The sequence below is a fragment of the Melopsittacus undulatus genome, chromosome 10 (assembly GCF_012275295.1).
Source record: "Melopsittacus undulatus isolate bMelUnd1 chromosome 10, bMelUnd1.mat.Z, whole genome shotgun sequence".
Lineage (NCBI taxonomy): Eukaryota > Metazoa > Chordata > Aves > Psittaciformes > Psittaculidae > Melopsittacus > Melopsittacus undulatus.
Genome location: NC_047536.1, coordinates 24891812 through 24915992, shown reverse-complemented (window position 1 = coordinate 24915992; position 24181 = coordinate 24891812). Strand labels below are relative to the sequence as shown.

General features: G+C 39.7%; 2 protein-coding genes across 4 annotated transcripts in view; one reads left to right on the top strand and one right to left on the bottom strand.

The window, feature by feature from the left end:
* Nucleotides 1–24181, bottom strand: part of PRELID3B (PRELI domain containing 3B) — a 133608-nt gene that overhangs the window by 61031 nt on the left and 48396 nt on the right. For both annotated transcript variants that reach the window (XM_031047641.2, XM_034067015.1), the window contains exons 2-3: nucleotides 22138–22190; nucleotides 2606–2777 (exon numbers count right to left, since the gene is read on the bottom strand). The gene's annotated coding sequence lies outside the window, so the exon portion shown is untranslated. The remainder of the gene's footprint in view (nucleotides 1–2605; nucleotides 2778–22137; nucleotides 22191–24181) is intronic.
* Nucleotides 7925–22265, top strand: EDN3 (endothelin 3). 2 transcript variants are annotated; one of them, XM_034067017.1, is made up of 5 exons: nucleotides 7925–8227; nucleotides 8602–8842; nucleotides 20163–20327; nucleotides 20832–20933; nucleotides 21785–22265. In XM_034067017.1, exons 1-4 carry the CDS (start codon nucleotides 8176–8178, stop codon nucleotides 20899–20901), a joined length of 528 nt encoding a protein of 175 aa, XP_033922908.1. In that variant the 5' UTR covers nucleotides 7925–8175; the 3' UTR covers nucleotides 20902–20933; nucleotides 21785–22265. The 2 variants fall into 2 exon arrangements, with proteins under 2 accessions (XP_033922908.1, XP_033922909.1); XM_034067018.1 differs by lacking the exon at nucleotides 7925–8227 and adding an exon at nucleotides 8334–8357.

The window sequence follows — 24181 nt, the reverse complement described above, 5'->3', positions numbered from 1 at the left end:
AAACAGCCTGGTGCCCGGTGAACTATTTGCTTTAAAGAAGCACTTGGAAGCAAAAAGCAGAAGCAAAATCCTAGCCATGCTGTTAGAGGGATATACTTGACCCTTGGAAAAAGATTAGTATCTTGTGTTCTTACTCTACCCCGTTTCTTTATACCTTTTCTCTACTTCCCCATTAAGCCTCCTATTGTATTTTTATTTTTTTCTTTATTTCTCCTGCTTTTTCCTTTGTTGCCTTTTTATAGAAAAGACACCTCTGTGAAAACCAAATTAATTTACTTTCTCTTTTCCATTTCTTTTGCATATTCTTTTTCCCCATTATCTTTTCTATTTTTCCACAAAATGCTGTTACCTTCCCTGTTCTATTTTGGTTAATGTTCTTCCCTTGAAACGAGTGGATAACATTCTTTTGGTACCCACTCTTTTCTTATAATCTTATTTACAAGCACTTGCTTTACAGCCCTAATAAGGTAGGGTGAAATGCATTGTGGAAAATGTGAGAAAGGGAGAAGGTATATCAGCTGTATTCAAAACTTAGATGCAGGTTTTATGGTGCACTTCCTCTTCTTCTCCCTCTCTTCCTATCCTGATGTTTCAACTGAAGAGAAAGTAATATATGTGCTTAAATGTATAAAATATATAGAACTCCTGCCATGTCTGAAGTACTGCAATTCCCAGACTTGAGTTATTAAACTGAATGTGAGGTCAAGACCCTCCATAATAAGTGCAATCATATTAATGAGAATGGCTAAATGGATTAAGAATTCCCAGGTTACATTAGTCTTATGCTTGTAATTCAGTATGTTTGCTCTGCAGACTTAAGCCTCTTATGGAAATAACTGTTCCTTTTGAACCATGAAGAAGGATATTGCCAACTCTTGTTCTTCAAACAAATCAGATAGACATGACATAGCCACAGACATGGATTTTGCAATGATGACCACATGGGATATCTGTGCTGTTATTTACCAACAGCATCTCAAGATGAAAACAACCTGGTAATCTGGATCTGAATGGCAATTATCCCTTTGCAATAAGATGTGTTAGGCCCGTAACTCATACCTACATGGATTTTTAGAATGCATAAAGTTAGCAGTGTGCCCTATATGAACTGTAAAAAAGGTTAGAGCACAGCACATACACTTCAGCAATCCAGGAGCTTCCTTAGCCTCACTTACTTAAAACTGCACCAGCTCTTGAACACGCAACCCGCACAGATGGTCCACAGTTATTACCCCAGATTTCATGACACAGCCTCCTGATGCCCATACACACAGTCTTTCTAGGTATTAGAATGATATAAATTACTCAGCTTCTACACCAAACTTAAATACTCCCAGAGGACTGAAGAGTCAGATCATTCACAACACTAATGCCCAACTTGGCCTTGTGTTTGATGATTTCATCCCAACAAATGGTCTGAAGAAAATCTGGAGGACTACAATATCACGTCACTGCAATATGTAATGTATTCACAAAGCTAGGTTCAGTAAGTAAAGGTTCAGGTTCAGTCAAAGCTTATCAACAAAGCAAGCTGCTCTCAGAGGACTAGGTGTGAGCAGCACTTGCAGTTTGTCATGTCGCACTGTTTAAATAATAAGGGTTCATTTTTCATTTTATTTTCCCTTTACTAGTTCACAAGGGCAGACATTTGTTTATTTCTCTCTGAAAGTCTTTTCTTAGTGAGAGATAAGTTACTTGGGTAGAGGAAAGGTTATATATTCAAACATGGTGTCACGCTTGTTGCTAGACTGATGAGTCTCAGCTGTGGAACCTCCAGAAAAAGAAATGGTCAGACCTGTAACTTGTCTTTAAATTTGGATTTACCAAGAAGTTGCAATGAGAAGATGCTAAATTTATTAGTAGCTAGTAACTGCAGCAGAACTTTCATTTATAGTATGCTACACGGCAGCACCAGAAACATTAAGCTCTTACTGATGTTAAGTACAGATTTTAAGAGGACATTTGCCACAGAATAAATGTAATTATAACCAGCCTGTTTAGTTTTCATTTAGCTGAATAAATTATTAGCACACAGTATACTGACTGCTGCATGAACATTAATAGTCTTGTCAATCTGGGCACATCATACAAAATAAGATTTTTGTTACTCAATGTGCACATTTTTTATTCCTGCACATTTTATTAAGCTTTGTTTCAGACTGCCCTTCTCATGTAACACAAGAGGCTGGTAGAAGATACAAACAGATGTGTAAAAAGATGTTCCTGCACATCAGTGGTCCAACAGAGGGGTTTTAAACTCCTGCAATCACCTGTGTGTCACATCACAAAGCCACACTAAGAAAAAAGCCCCCAGATTGCTTAACTAGGCACACAGGAATTGTCACCACAAAAAGAGGCCACCATTTCTGCAAAATCTATGCTCTTAATTAAAATCCAGATGTTGTAAAGCTCCCTTCAGAGCCAGAAGGGCTATGAAACAACATGATTGGCAACACAAGATTTAGGCTTCTATTTCACCCAAGCTGCTACATCTCTGACCAACATAAGCTGTAAAAAGCAGTATCACTGCAGTGCCTCAATACACTTCATCTTGTTGATCCATCCAGCTCCACAGACCACAGCAGTAGCAATGGCAGGCACTCACCTCTCCAGTAGTACAGTGGATCCCTCCCTGCAGATCCTGCTCCAGACAGGACAGCTAATTCAAGGTTTCTGGCCCTTTGGCTTTCCAACAAATGCAAACAATGTGCTCTTCAAAGGCATCCAGGCAGGCTTCAGCTCGGCACATTCCAAGAAGGGCAGCTCTCAAGGAAGTGCTGTCAGAGAAGCACACGAATTTAACTTTTTGTATAATAGCCTGAGGGCCAGCCATAGTCTTCAGAACACAACCTGCTCTCTAGCCAGCCCCCTCATCTTATCTTTACACCTTCCCTTCCTCCCAGGACTATAGACTTCCCCAGTCACTCATACTAGAAAGAGCTGACCACAAGCTCTCTACTAGGCTGCTGAGGAAGGAAAACCAAGCCAGAACCCAAACCCTCTTACGTGCACACCACTCTCACCCTCTTCTCATCACCCTCCACAATGGCTTCTGCCCAAACTGCTTTGTTCTGGTGCTCATGTTTTCTTCCTCCTGCGAGTGCACCTACAGAAACAACCTGTCCGTCCCAAGTGGTCTGTATCTCCATCTTACTCATTTTTAAACATGCTGTTCTTCTGGCAAGACAGTCACCCCAGTTTTTTTTTCCTCCAGCTTCTCATTTGCTGGCAGCTCTGTCCATTCTTTACAAACACAAGAAGAGTTGAGATTGATCATATTTTGATACGAAATTCTCTTTGTTTAGTAACATGCCCAAACCTGAATAAATGTTGAGGAAAAGAACTGTTTCACGTAATAATCATAGAAAATTCTCTTCCTGTAAAATCCTGTCACAAAGACAGAAATTGTTTGGATCCAGGAAGCAAGGTCAGGTTCAGACCCTGGGGAGAGTGGTGCATAGTGATAATAACACTTAGCATTTTTGCAGCATTCCTTATCCACAGATCTGAGCCCCGTGTCCAGTATATTACAACAGCAGGATATGTTATCTTATGCAAACTCCTTCCTAAATTTCACAATAGCTGAACCAAGCAGGAATCATTAAATTTGTGTGCTCTACTTCTATGAAGGCCGAAAAACAGCCATACAATTCCTTCTTTACTTTGCTTTTATCTAAATAAACTATAATGTGGTCAGGGCAGAAGCACTGAACCTCTTCACTGTTTGCCAAGTACCTACATTACTTTTAATGGTGTACAGATATTAAAAATAATAAAAAGAATGGGAAAACAGAAATAGGTAACAGAATTCTCCTCCTTTAAGCAAATTACCCAACTGCAACCCCTACAAAATGCTCAGTTGCTGTTTTTACTACGTCTGGTTCAAAGGCCATTAAAAATGGGATTCTTTGCCCCGACATCAAAGGGCTTCAAATAGGGCTGTCTGTGACAGGAAGGGAGACAAGATTAACTTCAGCTTTCTGGCTATAGATCCCAAACAAAAAGTAACAAATAATAATCAGAAGATAAGGTCTTCTTGCTTTCAGCACATTTTTTTTCAAAGATCAACTACCATCTATTAAGCTGCTTGCTTTGTGAGAATGACGCAGTGTGCTATTAGTGTTTGCAGCTTAATATGATCTGTTTTTTCAGTAACACTAAACAGCATTGTGATTAAGAAGGGAGCAAGAGAGTGGGAAAAGAGATAGGAATGGTTTATAAATGTAATAAATAGATTGGTTGCTTTTATTTATTATCATATGTGTATCAATCAGGCTTTCCTCTTGGCCTGCTGTGAAGGTATCAGTGCCATAACATTCTCCACTGCTGCTGAAATCCCACTGCACCTTTTAAATACAGGCCTTATTTCTAAAGTAAATACAGCCTAGAAGGTTTAGCTTTTAAAGTGGTTTCTCTCAGTAACCAACTTATTTAAACACATCTGGAACTTCTTTGTAACTTGTAACTATTTTGTGTAGTCACCTGTATGATGAAGGTTTAATGCTGTGGAATTACTGCTAGAGTCTGATTGCTACACAATCATGAGTGTATTTATAAAGTAGGGATACAAGGGGCAGAGAAGCACTAAACAAAACCAAGATTATGTTCCTAATTGAAATGGCAGTCCAGAGGTTTCAAATATAAAATACGGAATCTAAGCTTACTTTTCTTAACATCATCTCTTTCAGCTGCTCCACATTCCAGGACTCCTTCAGCCTTGACCTCATCTCTAAGATATATTCTCCCTTCAGTCAATTACAAGGTCTCAAATATACAATATTTACACCTAGCAACAGGGCAGATCTGCTGACTGTCTTCCTTAAGCTGCTTGGGTGGCCCTAAGAACCAGGAAGTGTCCTGGCACATGGGAATTCTGATTGTGTGGAGAGTGCAGCTGGCTCCTGCAGCACTCTGGGGCTGCTCCTAAATGAGGGCAGGAAGGAGTGTGCTGGAGGTGGGATGATTAGAAGGTATAAAGAGAAGGATTCACTCCACACATCTTGTTCAGGACTCTCAAGATTTTTGCAAAGTACCTGTCTACCCTAGAAACACTTAAACAGAAAAGGAACCTATAAAATTGAAACAATTTTAAAGGAAAAGCTGTAAAATAATAGGAATTGGATCTCTTAGATTCCAATTGATGCCAGCTACTTTAATAGCTGCTACTTTTATTTCATGTTTCAACCAAATTAAAGTATAATCGTTAAGTAGATTTACACAACCATTTTGCATCATGTTGGTATCACCAAGACTGATTGATATCTAGACATTATAGGCTCTGAAGTTTTAAAATTTATTTGTTGCTGTTTGCTTAACCAGCATTCTTCTGAGTGTTCTATTTATTAAATAAATAGCTATCACATTAGGGAATATGTGACACAAACGACTTGATAATCAATGTAAATAAGAATCAGGCCCAGAAGTATTAATTCCTTTTAATCAGAGTCTCTTTCTTCCTGTAGAGCCTATGTCTTACCTTCTTTTGAAGCTTACATGATGTCATTTGACCAGACCCTTACCCTTCTTAATTTCTGAACCCTGATTGCTAATTTCAGAATATATTTTATTACTCCTTTTGTTTGCACAGCACTCAGCATCAGTGCTGATTTGGTCTCCCTGGCTTTCCAGAGATTAAACAGCACATGAAACAAAAGCTAGTGCAATGGAGAAGAGGCCTCCAAAATAGCATTTTAACAGTATTTTATAGGGAAATGTGGTTCAATCACAGTACATGACCTTTTGTACCATAACAAATGTATGGTACAAAATATACGATAGTTACATATTTCTCATTTTAAACGTCTTGCTACTATGATTGTTTTTCATCACTGTTAATAAAAAAAGAAAAAAGCGTAATGAAGAAAATGAAATTCATAATTAGAATTCATACTTACGGCATTTGTTACTTGTCACACCAACAACATATACCAGTACTTCCTATTCACTGCTGTGAAGGGTTCTGTTCAACAGTAACTGCACAATAAATCTCTATTTTTTTCCTTTTCAGGTAAGTTAAAATGCAGTCATAAGCCTTTATCAAAATTAATCCTGTATCCAATCAAATCAGAGTGCAGTATATAGAACGTCCTGATTTGAAAAAAAAAATTTACTTCTGTAAGATATGGAAATAACTTCAAAGCCATTATTTTTTTCAGAGATGTTTTTGTCATGATGATCTTAAAAGTCTTTTCAAACCTAGTGAATTCTATGATTCTATTCTTCCTCAAGACAGCAGCAGCTATAGACCTATGAAGCCTGTCACTCTGCTGAGGCTTGGGTAACAACCCCCCAGTCCAGCAAAACAAATGATAGAAATACTCAGGTTGGTGCAGCTAATCATCCTCACAGATAACCAAGTGCTGACTTTCCTCAGTCAGGTGTGAACTTCAATATGATGTTAAGTTCAGAAATTCCCATAGGATCAATTTCCAACCCAGAGTATCAGTTATGAGAACACTGGCAACTGCAGTGAAACTAAAATTTGCAGAACTGAAATCCACAACATACTTTGACAGTCCTGTTTTAGCACTCAAATATTGACAACACCTGAGCAAACTACTTGCAGCTACATCCAGATGAACAGCACTGGGTACAAACCTTAGAAATGTACTGAAATCCTGGCTCTTCTAACTGGGTTTTGGAGATAGGGCATGATTAATGTTTCTGATGTTTCAACTTTATATTACAAAAACTTGTCATTTGCACGAACTGTGCAAAACAAAAGCAATTGAAGCCTCCACAGAGAGCTGTGATCTCTCTAAAATCTGGGAAAAAAATGAACTTTTAAGTTCTTACTCAGCTTTTAGTATCCATTATGCATTTCTTATTAGCTGGGAGTATGGTCACCTAAAGATCTCCCAGAAAACTCTCCATCTTTAGAAGCAGACAAAGGGCAAGGTTTGACAACCTGACAAAACATGACATCTTAATGAGGTCGTTTTTTTTTTGTCAGTATTGTTACTGAATAGTCTACACCAGAAGCTGGAACTGGGGGCAGGGCTGGAGAAGAATGTGGTGGAGTAGAGAACAGCGTTCTACCTTCAGATAACATAACCCAAATGATCCTACAACCGGTTTTCTACTCACAAAACAGATTTCAGTGAACATGTCAAGTTGGCACATGATACATAAAAGCAATTTTGGCTGCAGCTCTTCCTGTTAATACTGAAACATTCTTGAATAAAACATTGTGCTTTGATTTAAAATATCCACAATTAAATTTGCTAATCTTTCTCCACGTGCCATCTATGACATTCGTTTCCTAGAACATGGTATATTATACTTACTACTGTAAGAAAAGATATAGCCAATTTCCTTAACCCTTGAACCCTTACCTATTATCACTCAATTGCTGATATGATAATACCAAAAGGGGCCACGTGCAGGAGTGTTTTCCTAGCACAAGTGTCAGATATTTCACACAATATGAAATCTCTTTTTACCTTAAATTTTGTGCTCTAGTCAGATTTCCCCTCAAAGAGGTGGTCAGAGTTAAACTGGGGGAAAACAAAGTATTAATAAATTGGTGACTTCATTTCACCTTGTAAATCACTGGCAGACTCCGAGGAAAAAAGCCTCGAACAATTCCCAAACCCATTAGCCCATGTGAGTCAAAACTTCGCGGTTTTATCGCACAAGCAATCCTCTGTCCTGCTGGAATTACACGGGGAACAACAGGACCAGCTTATTTAAACGTGACGAGCCAAGATCAGCATTAGCAATAATCACTCGGGGGGAGAATTGCTGCTCCCCGGTCTTTTACCTGCTGGGTAGGGAGCTGGGGGCCAGGCGAGGGGGGGGGGGGGGGGGGGGGGGGGGCGTGCTGCCCGCGGGAGGGGGCAGGCGGCTCTCGGCGGGTGGGAGGCGTCTGCAGCTGGAAAACAGCAGCTCCGGTTTCTGATCGGTTTGGGGGTGGGGTGGGAGGTGTGTGTGGGAAAAGCCCAGCGATGGATCTTCCCTGCTTTTGACAGCACTCTCCCCTTCAGGCCTGATCCTGCACTGGAGGGAATTAACTGCGAGGAGAACCACTAATCACACCTCCGTGTGGGAACTACCTCCGGTAGCAGCGTGTGCCGCCAGCCCTGCCTCCAACCTGCAGCGGTTGCTCCGGGACGGGCTCGCTCGCCCCTGCAGTTCACCTTTGCCTGCACTTCACGCGCGTGCAATTTGGGTTTAATGGAGCTCAGTTTATTGTTCCTCTTTGGCCTTACAATTACGTCGACTGCAGGTAACGTGAATTTCTTTCTTTCTTTCTTTGCCACTTCCACGCATGCACACAAAGGCTGTTGTTTTTTTTTTTTTTTTTTTTTTTTTACTTCTTCCAAAAGGCTGCGAGCAACAGCTCACTCCCATGCGTGGTAAGTAATAACTAGACGCCAAAGACATCGCTTGGCCGTATGTAGGTTTAAAACCAAACCACTGGCTAGCGATGCACCCCGGGGTGAATACAGACGTAACGGTGCTTTTCACAGCCCTGAACCCCCTCCGGGTGTTCGCGTCCCGTTACGGAGGGGGCTACAGGGCGCCTGGGGTAGGGGGGGTTAGCTCTTGACGGGGGCGCGAGAACTGAGCCGAGCTGAGCTATTCTTTACTGCGGTGCAGGGTTCGCGCTGCCCCGGCCACATTCGCTGCCGGTGCCGGTGGGAGCGGAGCCGCGCCCCGCAGCGCTGGGGCAGAAGGAGCGGGAGCAGAGCGAATCGGCGGCGCTGCTGGCCGGCGGTAGGACCCGGCTGGACGGCGGGGGGCTGCGGACCCGAGCCCGGCGCTGCACTTGCTACACCTACAAGGACAAGGAGTGCGTCTACTACTGCCACCTCGACATCATCTGGATCAACACCCCCGAGTGAGTGACTGCGGCGGAACGCGAAATGGCGGGCCGGGCTGCCGAGGGCGCGACCCCCACGGCGGCGGGAGGTTCCCCGCCCGCCCCGGACACCCCCGTGGGAGGCGGAGCCACCGTAGCCCAGGTAGCCCGGGCTGAGCTGCCGGAGCGGAGAGGGGCTGGGGCGGCTCTGCCCGCGGGGCCTCCCGTGCCTCCCTGCCCCGACACCTGCCGGGGGGGGGGGGGGGGTGGATCGGCGAGCGGAACGGGCAGCGGGTAAGCGCCTCCGGCCTGGCTGCCGCCGTTCCCGTTCGCGGTACCTGCAGAGTACGCGGCGGGGAGCGGGTGCCTCAGCGAGCGCTGCGTGTGCAGCCGCGTGTGATCAGCCACGGAGGATAAGGACTTAACTGTGCAGAAGAAATCTGCTTCCAATAAACCATTTACTGGGAAAGGAAGAATAGTTTGTGCCGTTCGAAATAAAGAAAATAATCTGGAAGTACACTTTATGATTAAAACAATTGTCGAAAACCTCAATCTACCAGATTTAAGATGTTGCAAAAGGGCCTCTTTTACAATAATGTTTTACGGCAATGGCAAGGAAGTTTTTGTTTCAACTCGTAATAAAAACAGGGTTGAAAACATAGCACTTCCCAGGCGATGGAAATTCTGAGTTTCCCACGGGTTGGTGGGTGCAGAGACGCGGGTCCCGGCACTAGCATCATGAAAAGAACTAATTTCTTTTCTATGCCCACACTGTGCCTACAATCTGAAGGATAGAAGCCTTCTTTTCCTGCACCCCCGGGTATATATATCCTGTCTCTCTGAGTAACTAAAACAGTCCTAAGGATTTGTAAAGGTTCTCATAGGCTGATAGGTCACAGTCCTGCAGCAACCATAGCAGTCTGTTCATCAAAAAAATAATCAGTGGAGTAGTTGAATCTTCAAGAATTAAAGATCCTTGGGCTGTGTGACTGTAAACTTCTACACATCATCAAGTACACCAATGACTACAGCTTGGGAACAGTTGCACTAACTCAGATCTGCCTTTGAATCAATTGCAAAGCTTTTAATTAAAATAACAAAAGGGATATTAAAAATAGTAGCAATGAAATAGGTTCAGTCAGATGGGGTTTAGGGCACTTAATTTGTAACTTCACCTGTGTGTCCTGGCTAAAGGCCATGTCTGATGACAAGTCTTTTGAACTCCTACCAACCTGTAAGTATCATGTGTTCACACAAGTCATTCAATTCTTGGAGTTCCATACCTGCACTAATCCACCCAGGATTACTTGGAATTATTTTAGCCAAATATTTATGACTCAGTATATTTAAGTCAGAGCTCACCAGTGAAAACAGGGTAATGACATTCCTTTTCCCCCTACACACTGAATAAATAGAATTCTGCTAATTTTAAACACATCTCCCTCCCCCCTGCCCCCACCCTCCCTGTTCTTTTTAGGATATCCTGTTTTAAGTCTACGGAAATTAAAATTTTCATTCCAGTGGGAAAAGTATTTAGTGTGCATTAAAAGTGGAGGATTTTTTCCTACCTGAAAGTTTGGTGCAAACATCACCAAATAAAGAAGAAAATTAAAGAGTAAAAATATATAACATTTTCATGGTATCTACAGCATTAGCAATGAAGTACATACAATAATCCAAATATTAAACAGTTGGGGCTGTAAGTCTCTGCCTTCTTAACTGCTCAGTTGTACATAAAATAACAGCAGATCTCTCAGATATGTAAAGTCTACCCCTGCTGTCCAGTGTATAGGTTAGCCTGTAACGACTTGATGTGAGGTCTAGGAAATTCTGATTATCCTACTCACATTTTGTGCCATGTTACTGGACATTTTTATGTAAATTATAGAATATATTAAATTTCAATATTCAATTTTAATATTAAGTATTCACATAGAACAACAGGTTTTGGCTACTGTGCTCCAAAGATGTGAAGCTGTATAATTTAGCAACACTGTTGGAACTAGATTGATCAGGATGCTGGGGACCCAGTGGGGTTGATAAGTAGTGGGTGGATGATGGTGGAAAGTAAGGGAATTAGTATAGTAGGAGCAGAATTCTCTTGGATGTGTCAGTGCTCATTAGAACTGGGCTGCTTTGCTGTCCTGCTCCTCTCACTGATCCATGAGACTTGGCTGCTCTGAGCCAGCAAGGTGAGCAATGAAAGGAAAGGGTCTGTGCAGGGCTGAGGGGGATATGCAGGTCTCCCTCTAAGCTGAAAGAGTGCTGTCTTGATTTTGAAGTAATCTAGAATTTTCTTCCTAGGAATGCTTCTATATATGAGAGCAGAGGCAGTCACTGAAATAAGTACAGATATTAGATATTTTGGACTGTGTTCAGTGCAACAGAGGCAGGATTAAGAATTCATGTCACACTTCTGAATGATCAGGCACTAATTCTGGCCTGGTGTCCTACTTGGAACAATGTTTCTGTAAGCAAGAAGGTACTTCTGGATGTGGATGAGAGAAATCAGGCCTGCTTTTGCAATGTAATATCCCAAGCAAGTTATGCTACTTCTTTTAAATGGAAGTAACCGCTGGATCTGTACAGACTGGCAGTTTGTAAATGGGGTTTTACATGGCTATTGAAGGTTTTTATATTTACTAAAAATTTGGCTCAGATGCCATTTTGAGAACCATACACATAATGGAGGTCAGACACAGGGTGTTAAAGACTGGGGAAGTTTTCCAGACATCTGTTAATTCTGGTCTTCTCCCTGCTTATTTAACTACCACATCTATTCTGGGTTTATTTTCTACATTAAACTCTACAATTGCCTTTTATTACTTTTTATTTCTTATTTCCCCTGTCTAATATCATTCAGTTTATCATTTCTTATTCCTGTTACAAATTCCCTGTTATCTTCTCTTTCCAGGTTACTCTCTCCTCCATACTTCAAAGACAAACTTTACTTTCTTGCATTCTTCCCCCTGCTTTTCCCAACAGAAGATACTGTTAAGCATTGTTGTGATACATTCATAACAAATCTTGGTCATGGCCTCTCTCTCCTGTTCTAGAAAAGTGGTTAATGTTTTTATTGGAACTGTTGGAGGCAGAGTGATGACAGGGGATCTGTTCCTATCCTTGTGGAGAAACCACTTAGATCAGCAGGGTGACAGTTGTAGGAAAGCACGAAATTGCAGAACATGCAGTTTTTGACTCTGTAGTTATTACTAGTTAAATGACAAATCATCTCTATGCAAGTTTGAGTACTGCTTTATACTTGTCCATGAACCACTGTTGTTAGTTCAGATCAGTAAGTGCACCAGTGTTACTCTGACATGGATAGTCTTTTTTTTGCTGGGAACAGTGAGAGCCCTAAGTGGAAAAGACAATGACCTTAAGAAAGTCAGGTAAATCAGAGGAGAATAATGCAATTATGCGGTGTAGACAAAGGTTGTGTAACAAAGCTAATTAAAAGCTGGTAAGTTGTTCTCACTGATAAAATGGATTATTCAGGAATTAGTTTGCAATGTATTTTTTTTGTCAAGTGATTAAAACATGCTTATCTTGATCTACAGCTAGGCAGGTTTTAAAGAAGGAATGAATCATAGAATCATAGAATAGTTAGGGTTGGAGAGGACCTGAAGATCATCTAGTTCTAACTAGATAGTCCTTTAAACAGTACTTATTGATGTAATACTGCCAAAACCTGATGCTTACTTCTCTAAGTTAAAGAAGAAAATACAGGCATGATTTTTTTCAGATCTGCAGTTCTCCAAAGGGTTCCTATATTTCAGTATGAACTGAACATGTGCATCCGACAATAAAATGTGGTTCAATCGATAACATTAGTGTTGCCAAAGCAACGCTAGAAGCTTCAGAGATGCACAGAATTATTAATAAGAGATTAAAAAGTGACAACTATTAGAAAATGGTACTACCATGAGAGTACAATATTGGATACTCAAGCAGTCTTCAATTCTGAAATAGAAGTATAGGGAGAATTTATGGCAATAATCTGGACAGTTTCAAAGGAATATTAGCATAGATCCACAATGGTAAAGTTACTTCCTGGCTCAAACTAGGTGCCAAAAATAATAAATTCTTGAAGTGTTAAATCAAAGGAGTTTATTTTCTATATGACGTCTTATTTCAGTATTTGCCTCTGTGCTCAAAAAAGGAGTAATGAATGAATGAAATTATGTTACAGACACCAGCTTACATGATGATCTAAAGAGTCTGCCAATTACATGAATTTCTGAATCAGGAGAATTGGATGGGTAAAGTGAAAGGAAGAATTTGATCTAACACTGTGTTTGCAGCTCAGATCCCCTGTAGTTACACATTCTGTTTCCTCTGTGGAAGGACAAGGGCATGCACACACTTGCAATCTGTTGCTTTGCTCTGTGGGAATATATTGGTAGAGGATATGGTGAGTTTGCGGTCACCTGGTGACACAACAAGGATGTGGTGTTTGTCCCTTCAATAAAGAAGAAATTTGTTTCTGTAACATATGCAAGTCATATATTCCTTAGCACTAGGTTGGCTTCAGATAGTTTCCTCTGCAGAAATCTGTTTTCCTGACCTCATATGACCATATGTTGGAATGAGAAAGGCTTTTCATACACTTTCATTCTTTTAGGCTTTCCTGGAAGTGATGACAGATGGGTTTGTTAGGGGTTCAGGACTTGTCAGAAGCTGAACAGACAACAGCAGCTGATTCCACATACAGTCAGTTCTCTTAACAGGTATCTTTGCTCATTACTGGCTTAGGTCACCATCAGAAAGTCATCTTAAAATGAAAACAATTTGTGCCCTATGATAGCTTCACTCATAGTTTCCTCTCATATAGAGAGGAAGTGATGTCTTGGGATGCTGTTACAAAAGAAATGAGTTAAGACAACCAGTTGGATGCTTGTTCTGACTGTATGGTCTGCTGGCTAATTCCTCCTTCATAACATCTTTTTGCTACCTGCATCTCACTGGTGATTGCATTTTGTTGAATGGAAGCTCACACAGAATCATGGAATGGTTTGGGTTGGAAAGGACCTTAAGATCATCTAGTTCCAAGCCCCTGCCATGGGCAGGGATGCCTCACACAAGACCAAGGCTCTGTCCAGCCCAGCCCTGAACACTGTCAGGGATGAAGCATTTACCACTTCTTTGGCCAACCTGTTCCAGTGCCTCACCTCCCCCACAGTAACGACCTTCTTCCTTATATCTAACCTGAACTTCTCCTGTTCAAGTTTAAACCCATTTCCCCGTATCCTATTGCTACAGTCCCTAATGAAATCTCTCTCCAGCATCCATGCAGGCCCCTGTTGGATATTGGAAGGCTACTATGTAACTGAAAATGCTTTTCATCCTTATGGATACTAAGTAGTATTATAAAGTATCACAGTTACCCCATTGTTTGAGAATTCATCATTGGATAAGGCTGGATGATATCCTGTATATTACTAGACATAAAAGTACACAGCTAAAGATCTGTTGTTCAGCAAAACAATTAAGCATGTGCTTGTAATCTTAATAGATCAGACTGAAAAAACCTGCTAGCCAAAGGCATGATGATAAAACAGTGGCTGCATGCCAGGCCATTCAAATAAGGAAGCCGATCTGTTGTTTAAACAGTGTGCATGGTTAACTACCAGAACTGAGTGCCAAAAGAGAAATGCTGAGTCTTCTGTTGAGTTTATTTTACTTTTCTGAATTAAGTTTGCCCTGTATTTTGCAGACTTTACTGTCCACATGTTCACTGAAATCTGTTTGTCTTACATATGTGAATGCTACCAAGATTAGACTGTGTATAGGGACTGTATGTCCTAATCATGTTCAAAGTATGTACTGACTTCACACTTTCACTGTCTTACTGAAATGCACACAATTTGCATGCCCTCCACAGTCTAAAAGTAGAATATGTCCTCTTAGTCTTCCTGCAAAGCTTTCTTACAGTACTCACAGTACTGATGTTCTAACAGCAGCACCCTCAGAAAGACTTGAAGTGATTTGGCTCTGCAGATTGAAACCCCATGGCACTGTAGGAGCTGGCCTGGCAGAGGACAGGGTCAGAGGTGAGACAGGCGAATAGCCAGAACCTTGAAAATTCACCACAGGTGTTCATGCTGGTCTAATTCTAAGAGTAAACAGTCTCAAGGGCTGCCAAATCACAGTCACTTTCATCCGTCTGAAACTTTAATGTGTTTATATCCCCCCCGATTTTTGGTTTATTTTTTTTTAAACCAGCAGTGAGCTATACACTATGCAGAGAGTGGTAGAAACATGCATTAGGGCATGTATTCTGTGTGCATGTGCTAGTGTGGTGGCTTCAGAAGCTGGCAGTAAGCACTCTGAAGTTTAGTTTGAAAAAGCTACCATTTGACGCTTCATTTGATTCCTTTCATCTGTATTTTCCAGCTGTTCTGCCTTTTGGGATTTACCTCAGCATATTCGCATTATAACCATCCCACTTACTAATAATATTCCCTGACAGCCAGAGGAAAAGGTATAATGGAAACTTGGGCCTCACAGACAGAAAATTCTGCACCGGATTTCCCTTATTTATTTAAACAATCATGTATCTTGCCACAAAACTGGGAACAAATTAGGATTGGAATGAGAATATAGGCAGTGTTGTTTTGAGAGAAGTATTTCTGTGAAACAGTGTCTCAGTTTATTAGATCAGATGAGCTCTACCTCATCTAACTCATAGCCCAGCTTTTCACTCAACAACTCAGATATTTTTCTGATCATATTTGAAAAAGAAAACATGTAACATCATTTTGACACCTACAGGAGGAGGGTGACTAGTGATAAAAATCTTTCAGTCTCTCACAGTACATTACTTGAGTACCATGAAGTACCAGTGGGAGGGAAATCAAAGAACTCTTGTAATCAGTGAGACTGGATGGTGAAGTAGATATGTGCAATCCTTGGCTAGTTACCTGAGCTAGTTATAAATAATGAACTATAACTAACCTAGGTCCTCAGAAATGCTGACTACTACTAAATTGAGGATGTGGAAAAGACAGGCGTGGCTATAAGGGATAAAAGTTTGTTTCTTCTGGAAACAGTGTTGTGGCAAATAACTACTTGGAGAAAGTACAGCTTCTGTGAATGGAGCACATGGTTAGGATGACAGAAGGCAGGCACTTCTTTGAAGATGTTTTTACTTCTTAAACGATGATGATGAGAAGGAAGGGATAATATCAGAGGTACATCTACTGTGAACTAATCTTAAAAAGTATGCCTGTTACAGAGTTGGAGCCAAAACTTTCAGAGCAGCCAGTGATCTTTTCATCTACAGAGCTATACAGTATTACCGCAGTAGCTATATGTGAAAGTATATACAGAAATATCTTTTATTTCTCCAAGCCTTTTTCATTCTGGAGACATTTTGTTTCACTTGGAGGATGACAAATTTTGCTTCCTTTCCGTGTTCTTTGTTCTCTGTGGTACTTACAGGGATCTCATACATTTTAAGATTGTCTGGAAACACTGGAGACTGTTGGGAGCGTTGTTGGCCTGGATGCACGCCAGAAAATATATTGCTGAATACTGAAATCACAGCATCTAAGATGATTGCTGCAACCTCCTCATCCCTTTGTTTTGGCTGAAACTCTCAAATGCCCTGGAGGTATCTACTGTGTTTAAGTGGCTGGGAAAGTAGAAAATAATAGGAGCTCATGGGTCAGTTATAACACAGCATGAGAAACTCAGCCACATGTAATAAAAATTAAAATAATTGATTTTGTCTGAACATTCACTGAAAATGTGTGAACATTGTCTGAATGGCATCTGAACACTGACTATAAGTGAGGGATAGCTGGACTTAGGCAAACTACATTTCCCAATCAAACCTGAAGGTAGTAGTTATTCAAGGGGCAGTTTGTTTCCTGTGGGAAATCTCCACCCAGATCACTGGTTCAGGATGGCTATTTCATTATTCCATGGTATTTCTTGTCTACTTCTAATGTAGAAATTTCTTGTGTACTTCTAATGTAATCTAGAAGATGCATACAATAACTTAAGGGCAAAAACTTGCTTCAAAAGATAGCTGACTTTTAGGGGGAGAGCTTGGATGATTGTATTTTGTGGACACAAAGTACAGAAATAATATAGGTTATTTCAGCATCTGCAGATCTATACTTTTTTCTTCTAAAATTCTAGGAGAAACACTGTCTGACCTAAAGACTGCTGTGTGTTCCTTCTACTGCAGAAATACAGAGTATTTTGCAAGGGACAAAAGCACACAGTGCTTTGATTAGCTTTATGCTGTCTATATTATACATGGAAGTATCTTCAGTTAACAGATCTGTTGCACTAATTTTATCATTTGGAATAATTCCAGATAGTGGAGAGTTGCATTAGCATCTTCTTTCTTTGCATTTGGAATAACGAAAAAAATATCTTATACTGAAGAAGCAGCTATTTCCTTAAAATCAGACCTTCTGTAATTTAAAAAGTGCTTTAAAACTGAAGATGCAGAATTTTGTGCACCTACTCACCGGCTGCAATAATTGTAGTGGTAACTGAACTCTACAATAGAGGGTTGCTTCCCCAGAGGTGCCACACAGATACCAGTTCAAAGTAGCACCATGGGAAGGCTGATCCAGAGTTGCATAGATTTGCTTCTCCACTTTGTAGAGGGCAAAGGCATAAAGGATACACAGTGCACCTTAGCTTTTAAGAATGCAGAAACCCATTTCATGGCTTCAGGAGAATTTTGTTCCCCTAAAGAAAAAAGTGATGCTTACAGAGTTAAAGGTCAGAAATTCAAAATTTCTTGTAAAATGTTTGTGGGTTTTTTTTTTTTGTTGTTTTTTTTTTATTTTTATTTTTAATCTGTGGATTTGGGGTAGAAATATTCAAGAAGTTTGTAAATGGCTCTTAGCTGGTACTTTGTCCAGGGATCTGGTTGCAACCACAAGGAACACAGCGTAAGGGAACTGGTTGTTCAGGATCCCCAAAAGCTTTGCAGATGGCTAACTCTATGTAGTTCATCTGTTTCTCATCTTCACTGCAGAGACACAAACTGTCCTGTGCATACTGAGGTCAGCAAACTTTGGCTAAGGAAAAGAGATGCTTCAGCTGGAATGGAAAACAGAGTAGTGTCACAGATGCCTGGTGACAACTAAATTTTGATAATAATTCCCATTCAGCATGTTAAAATTGCTTCCGTTTGAACCTGAGCATTGCAGCCTCATAAAAAAAGAATATAAAAAGCAACAGGTAACGCATGTAGCAACCTAAGATTAAGCATGCTGCTAGGCAAATGCTTCTGATACTTGTTCAGCTGAATCTTTTTGATATCTCACTTCTGAACTTCTGAGAAAGAGGCATGAACTAACTTGAATACTAGTGTTTTCAGCTTCTGGAAAGATAGTCTTACACACACTAACATTTGCTTAAATGTGATTTATCAGTTGCATCAGAGTAGCTGACAGGCAAGAAAACATCTATGATATTTTAGCTCTTTATTATGAATATTGTTGAAAGCCTCTGGGTTGCTATTGAAGTTTATTTGTTTTGGGCTTGAATTTTTTATTAGAAATCAAAACCAGGCATATTGGAAGAATTATGGTCATTACTTCATAAAAACAAGGAATGTATAAAAAAAGATATGACCGTACAGCAGTTATTCTGTCAGAAGTTACCTACATTAGCCATTTGGCATTCATTATGCTAAAGTAAATGGAAGTACAGAATTATTAATGTTCTTCACTTACAACATGGGACTCATCCCTAATCCTGAAGACAATGAAGAGCGTTTTAAATGACTGTTTGAGAAGGGGCAGCCAAGAGTTCTGAAGTCTTCTAAGGTCTCTCCAGTGTCTAGGCACAGCATAGAATAAAGTAGTGAAAATACACAACAGTGTGTGCTTATAGGGGCAGCAGAGCAGCACCTGCTGGAGAAGCGCCATCATATGGTGTCTGACACACGGCGTTTTCTGTGCTCCAGTATGATTTTATGATAAATTTCTATACGGTAGGTATTCTTTGGTTCAGGCTGTGGAAGATGCACTGCACTAGTGCAAGCTCATACATACTGTAAGTGCAGAGATTTGAAGAAATTCTTTACATCAACTGCACTGATATTACATGAGAAACTTATAGCAGAAATGAAGAAAACAGTGTTTCTGAACGTTTCAGTCTACCACGAATGTGGGAAAAGAGCAGATTCGCAGCTTTGATGTTTTTGTGAAATCAAATGAAAGAATTACAACTATGTGATTCATGGTTCCAGACCGATTGTTTGTTCTGTAACCTTCCCAGATCTATCCTTACTTATCCTGATTTCCTCTTCCCTGTCTCTTAGTTTTTGGTTGGTTTTTTTTGGTTTTTTTTTTTTTTTTTTTGGGGGGGGTTGTTTTTATTTATCCCCCCCTTTCTCACCTTTGAATTATGAAATCCTTGTCAGATTTTTAGTGTCTGTGCTTGTGTAGCTTGCTTAGCCCATCCCTGAAGTACACAGGAATGTTTATGGGTCTTCAGAAGTTCCGCATGGTGTACGCCTGCTATCAGTTGAGATTCTTTAACAGCTTGTAGGAGAATAATTTATGATATCAGTCTAAACTATCCAATGTTTTTTGTGGATGTTAGCAGGCAGATGTTAGAACCGTGTCCTTTTCCAATAATAACATTGACTCTAACCCATTAAAGAACAGAGCATGCCAGATTGCAGGGAAATAAAGAGAACCACCTCTGACTATTACTCTGCAGCACAGAATATGATTCCTCGTAGAAAAGCACTAGTAGATATGCACAAGGAAGATAATCTAGCCGTTTTTCACATTTGTAACTCCATAGGTCATGATCCAACCATGGTGCCATAAATCATGCTTACAGTTTTCTGCTTTTCTCAGTGATAAAATTAACGGCAGATCAGGCTCTGAATCAGGAGGATGACAACAACGGTATGATGTTACTTATCTGGGGGAAATCAGCACAGCTTCTTTTTCACGTCATACCAGCTGCAGCGCTGAACAGAACGCATTTTGTGCATTGCTTTTTTTGGGGGGGTGATGGGGAGGTTGAGTTAGGAAGCCAACAAGATAAAGAATAAGCAGTGAAGAAGCAATAACCTGGGGACGTATTTGTATCAGCTGTTGGGTAATAACTGTTTTAGGTAGCCAGTGTAGTTGCAAATTAATTCTACCAGTTGAGCTGGTTGCCTGCTACTTTATAACTGTCTGAAAGCCTGAGTTGAAGAGCAGAAGTTGTGATCTGTTACTGGGGGAACTTCTTATGTAAGCATATCGATTTTTGTGCTGCTATTTATTGCTTTGCATCAAGAGATCTATTTTCAAGCCAGAAAATATATGGAATATAATTTTAATTGGGTCCTAAAATGTACCATTGTTTATGATTCTCACAACAGGAGGACTGTGCCTTATGGGCTGTCTAACTACAAAGGTAATTTTAGAGGCAAAAGATCTACAGGGCAGATTCAAAATACTTTCCAGTCTTCAAATAGGTGTTCTTGTATGAATGCTCATGACGAACAGTGTATGCAGTTTTGCAGAAGAATGCAAGACAGAAGAAGGTGAGTAGCTTTTCTTAATATTGCAGACTTCAAATAGTCAAATATGATTTGCTTGTTTCATGGAGGTGAATTAGTCCAGTTGCATGTATCATATGAAACCAATTAACAAATAGATTGATTTTTAAATAAACATTCTCCTCTCCAGTTGTGGTGAGTTAACCCTGGCCAGCAGCCAAGCACTTACACAGCTGCTTGCTCACTTCCTGCTTAAGAGGGATGGGGGAGTGAACAGGAAGAGCAGTGAGAAAACTCATGTGTCACAACCAGGAGAATTTAATAGGTGAAGGAAAAAGGCCAAGCTCTCTGCAGTACTGCTATTTGCTGTTTCTTTTTATGATGTGGTGTTTTTGAAACAGCGTATCTCCTGTCCAGTTAGGGGCAGGCACTGTTTTAGAGTGATTTGAGTTTTATCTAATCTAATAATGAGTGCAATTACATTGTCATTTTATGAATGGCTCTGTGACGATAATTGATGAGAACACAGTGGCAATCTCTCTTTTACAGAAATAATGGATCAATGAAAGAGACAGAAGAGAAAGACCAGTGCAGGGAAGAACACACTTTGATTCAGTAGCACAGAGAGTTCGGAGGATTCTGAACAGTCAGGTATGCTACAGATATTAGTATTTCTTTTCAACATTAAACATTACATAAACTTTCCTTATATTTGCAAAACTAAATTTTTTTTAACTGAGTACTATCATAAGGGCAGAATCTGGCTTAGGACTTGTTTGGGGTTTTATTCTTCTAGTGTTTTTTTTTCAATTACTGTTTTTTCTAAATAACCTTTAGTATACACAGAACTGCTCTAGATTTCCTCACGCTGATGTAGCTCCTTTAAAAGCTGTATTCTTTGGCTATAAGCTGATACATATTTTGGCAACAGTCCCCCGTTTTCTATTATTTTTGAGGGCAAGGGCTGTTTCTGTCTCATTTTTAGCACTGCAGCAGCTTCAGCTACATGTCTCCATGCAGTGCTTCAGTAAAAAACCGTGAAGGTAAAGAAACAGAACAAACTTTGTGGATAAAGTATTTGGAGGGAAAAAATAAACCTAGTTTAGATATTAGATATAAGGAGGCTACTGTGACCTAATAGCTAGTTTCAAAAAGTTCCAAGTTCCAAATCTACCCTTAATGCTATTGCTACATACAAAATGCAATATGATGTCAGGATAAGCAACTACTTGTAGGTAAAATGAAGCAGCCATTTGAACTAGAAAAATTGTTTGGTTTTTTTTTAAGTAATTAATCACACCATTATTAAAAAATTTTTGCTATGAAGGGAAGCACTTGGATTAGAAGTCCCCAGGCTGCATTTATCGCTATGATTATGTGATCAGAGGCAATTAGACAGCTGGGTAGTATTTATTGTGCACAGTCAAGGAGATGAACCATAGTTCTATCAGATAATAGGCAGTTAGTCTGAATAATTTGGCAGTTTTTTGTTTTGTTTTTAGAGCTTTAATGTTTATTTGCTGAAGCTCAGAAGCAAGAACTTAAAACTACAGCTCTCCCTTGAGATGGACAAACTTGATGCTTCAGTCTGATGCCAGTGGAGAATTCAGCAGAGTGCAACACTTTCATTTCAACAATGCCACTTTGAGGGCATGTGAACATATATGAAGAAGCTTTCTCCCATGCTCCCCTCACAAGAACCTCAGTAAAGGATAATACTTATCACATAAGCTGGCAGGGAATGTATAACTATTGAAGAATTCAAAGGCAGATCTGAATTTCATCAATACAACGCTTCAGAAACATTTTTCTATGCAATTATAAAAGAATAACAGAAATTTACTGTTCCACTTACTGCTCACTCTGTGTCTGAAGAATCCATCCTCAGCTTCTTGCAGGCAACTGTAACTGGAGAATGTGATGAGTTAGAGAGAGAGTGCCTATACATGAGTTCTCGTTAAGAATAAACTGATACAAAATCTTGCTCTTGTTAATGTATGCAAGCCTGAATCATCATATTTTAACTTTGTGGCAGATGTTTAAATGACAGCATCTATGCAGAATAAGGATGGAAGGCTATTATAAATATTATAAACTATAGCAAGCTAAAAGTATACATTGAGTATTCAATAGATTACCTAATTTAGGAACAAATTATTCCTGCACTTCAAAGTTCCATTCAAAAACTTCTACACTAGATGCACTGTAGTTGACGAACAGAACTCCAATTACTCATTCCAAAGATTTTCCTGTAGATGAAAGGGTAGGACTGTGGAACTTCAAATGAAATGTCATATAATCAGACTAACTCACTGTGCTAGACCATGTGTTGTTCTAAGCCCCTACGTATGTTATCATCCACATTCCTCTTTATTAGTACTATAAATCACATTTTTATCTCTTCATTGAAACATCATCACTGATTAACTCAGAAACTTGCCAATAAGGATTATATCCAGCCCTTAACATTTGTGAATGACTTCTTTAGAAATTATGGACTTTGATAGGAGGATGCAAGAATAAGCTGAAAAAGAAAAAAAAGTAACTTTTGCAAATCCTGTTCTGTATTATTAAAAAAAAAAAGAGAGGAAATCTCTTACTTGTGACATTACCGATGCTTTTGTTTGACTGACCTTCACACAGCCTTTCCACAGAGCACAAAGGTTAAATAACCCGATGACATTAAATTATATTTTAATGTAAGAATGATGGAGACCAACAATAAAATGAAAATACATTAACAGCAGAAGTGGTTGTATGTAAACTTAAAACAGTGGTAATAGACTTTGTTTGAAACAAGGGAGGTCTTTGCCAAAATATATATATTTTATATATATGTGGATATATTTCATAAATTATTATAGTTATAAAATTAAATATATCTTTCAGTTATTGCATTTGTATTAGTTTCTTGGTATACAGCTGATTTTGTACATTAATGGAAAAATAGATTATTTATTGTATAAAAACACTTCACATACTGTTTTCCCATAATTTTTAAAAGATACTGTATAGTTTTGGGGTTTTAAAAAATAATGAAGCTTTGTTATGAAGAATGCTTATAATGTTCCTTTATAACCATCAACTGGATTCCCCCCCCCCCCTCCAATGCATATGCCAGGGTCATACAAAAACTTGCTTTCTTCAGGAGATTGAGAGTTCTCCTGAGAGTTTGAGAATTGAGTATGAAAACACAATAAAAATACTTTGATAATAATTATGCATAAGAAGTTCCATCACAATTTTGTGTCCCAGTTACTATAAATATTACCCTCACCTGGCCTGATTTGTATCCTGACACAAAGGGGGAGGTATTGGTCATTTGCACTGCAAGTTCTGTTTGTGAACAGTGTTCACTGAACTTCAGCTTCAGTCATTGTATTATTTTTTCTTTCTCCCTGGAACTGCAGACACATTCCAGTGCTGACAGAACTGCCAGTGCTTCCTCATCTGACACAATTCAGCTTTTAGCTGAACTGTCCAAGTCTGTGGTTTTATTTCTGCTGTTTTCTCCCACATGAATTCAATTTAAAAGTTTAACTTGAAGATGGATTCACACCTTCCCCATGTGCTATTTTCACTCCATTTTAAATGTTCACAGAAAAACACCACAACAAAACACCTCAAACTGGTTTCTTTCTTTGGCATGCAGGTAGATTTATCCCTTGAGGTGGGTTACAGGTGTTACTGTTATGCCCTTTCCTCAAGAAAAAAACCCCAACATTTTTCTGTGTGAATGCCAGTTTCAAATAGTGTGGTGTAGGGACTCTGCACAGAAGCTGAAAACATTGTGTCAATGTACCACAAGCAGTTTATGCAAAAAATCAGCCCATCAGGAATACAGCAGTAGAAAGAAAATGAGAAATAATTGTTATATCAAACACAGAAGAGGAAAAAAT

What these genes read in the sequence shown, in the direction of transcription:
- EDN3 (XM_034067017.1), top strand. Translation starts at nt 8,176, where the DNA reads ATGGAGCTCAGTTTATTGTTCCTCTTTGGCCTTACAATTACGTCGACT. An exon ending in TACAATTACGTCGACTGCAG is followed by an intron (nt 8,228 to 8,601) that starts GTAACGTGAATT and finishes ACTGCGGTGCAG; the next exon opens with GGTTCGCGCTGCCCCGGCCA. An exon ending in AGAATGCAAGACAGAAGAAG is followed by an intron (nt 20,328 to 20,831) that starts GTGAGTAGCTTT and finishes TCTCTTTTACAG; the next exon opens with AAATAATGGATCAATGAAAG.